This window comes from Borostomias antarcticus (assembly GCF_949987555.1).
Source record: "Borostomias antarcticus genome assembly, chromosome: 11".
Taxonomy (NCBI): Eukaryota; Metazoa; Chordata; class Actinopteri; order Stomiiformes; family Stomiidae; genus Borostomias; species Borostomias antarcticus.
In genome coordinates this window covers 309,320-310,389 of record NC_140244.1, presented here as the reverse complement: position 1 = coordinate 310,389, position 1,070 = coordinate 309,320, and the positions used below count along the sequence as shown (strand labels likewise).

Here is a 1,070-nt window from a genome sequence, read left to right as displayed (position 1 = left end):
CCTGTTCTCTCTCTTAGTCCTGTTCTCTCTCTTAGTCCTGTTCTCTCTGGTTTAGTCCTGTTCTCTCTGGTTTAGTCCTGTTCTCTGGTTTAGTCCTGTTCTCTGGTTTAGTCCTGTTCTCTCTCTTGCGTCGGCCGGTAGATTTCGTGGCGGTCACCTTGTCGCTGCGCTTCGGTGACGTGGTCGTCGCGGCGAGGGAGTTCACCTTCTACGACTGTACGGCGGTCAAGCAGCTGTCTGGGAGTATGCCGTGAGTTACACACACACACACACACACACACACACACACTCGATGCCGTGAGTTACACACACACACACACACACACACACACACACACACACTCGATGCCGTGAGTTACACACACACACACACACACACACACACACATGCGCAGAGCACGCACATGCGCACACATTCTCTCTTACACACATTCATTTCACATTCTCTCTCTTCCCATCGCTCTGTTCTTCTACCCCTCTCTCTCTCTCTCTCTCTCTCTCTCCCTCTCTCCCTCTCTCCCTCTCTCTCTCTCTCGTCTCACTCGTGGTCCTCAGTCCTGTCTTGACGTCCGTTTCCTTGGCGCGTGACCTCAGCCCAGACCCTGCTCTCCTCCGTTCCTCCTCCGTTTGTCTATTCCAAGCCGCAGGTTACAGGCGGTTCCCACTCTGTGCACTCGTGCTAGGAAGGGTGCTATATAAATACAATATACTATATAAATACAATATACTATATAAATACAATATACTATATAAATACAATATACTATATAAATACAATATACTATATAAATACAATGTTCCTTACGTACTTACTTAGGTGTCGACTACGTCCACAAACCCTCTGACTCGCGTTTAGAACCAGCCCCCCCCCCCACGGTCCTACCAGCCCCCCCCCACGGTCCTACCAGCCCCCCCCCACGGTCCTACCAGCCCCCCCCCCCCCCCCCCACGGTCCTACCAGCCCCCCCAGCACGGTCCTACCAGCCCCCCCCCCCACGGTCCTACCAGCCCCCCACGGTCCTACCAGCCCCCCCAGCACGGTCCTACCACCCCCCCCCACGGTCCTACCA

At 54.0% G+C, this 1,070-nt stretch overlaps 1 protein-coding gene across 1 annotated transcript in view; it reads left to right on the top strand.

Moving 5' to 3' along the window:
- LOC311315090 (plexin-B1-like) overlaps positions 1 to 1,070 on the top strand; it is a gene marked incomplete at both ends in the record, with an annotated part of 20,506 nt that overhangs the window by 250 nt on the left and 19,186 nt on the right. Inside the window, one exon of the mRNA XM_084445691.1 lies at positions 142 to 250. Coding sequence (XP_084301817.1) covers positions 142 to 250 — 109 coding nt within the window. The remainder of the gene's footprint in view (positions 1 to 141; positions 251 to 1,070) is intronic.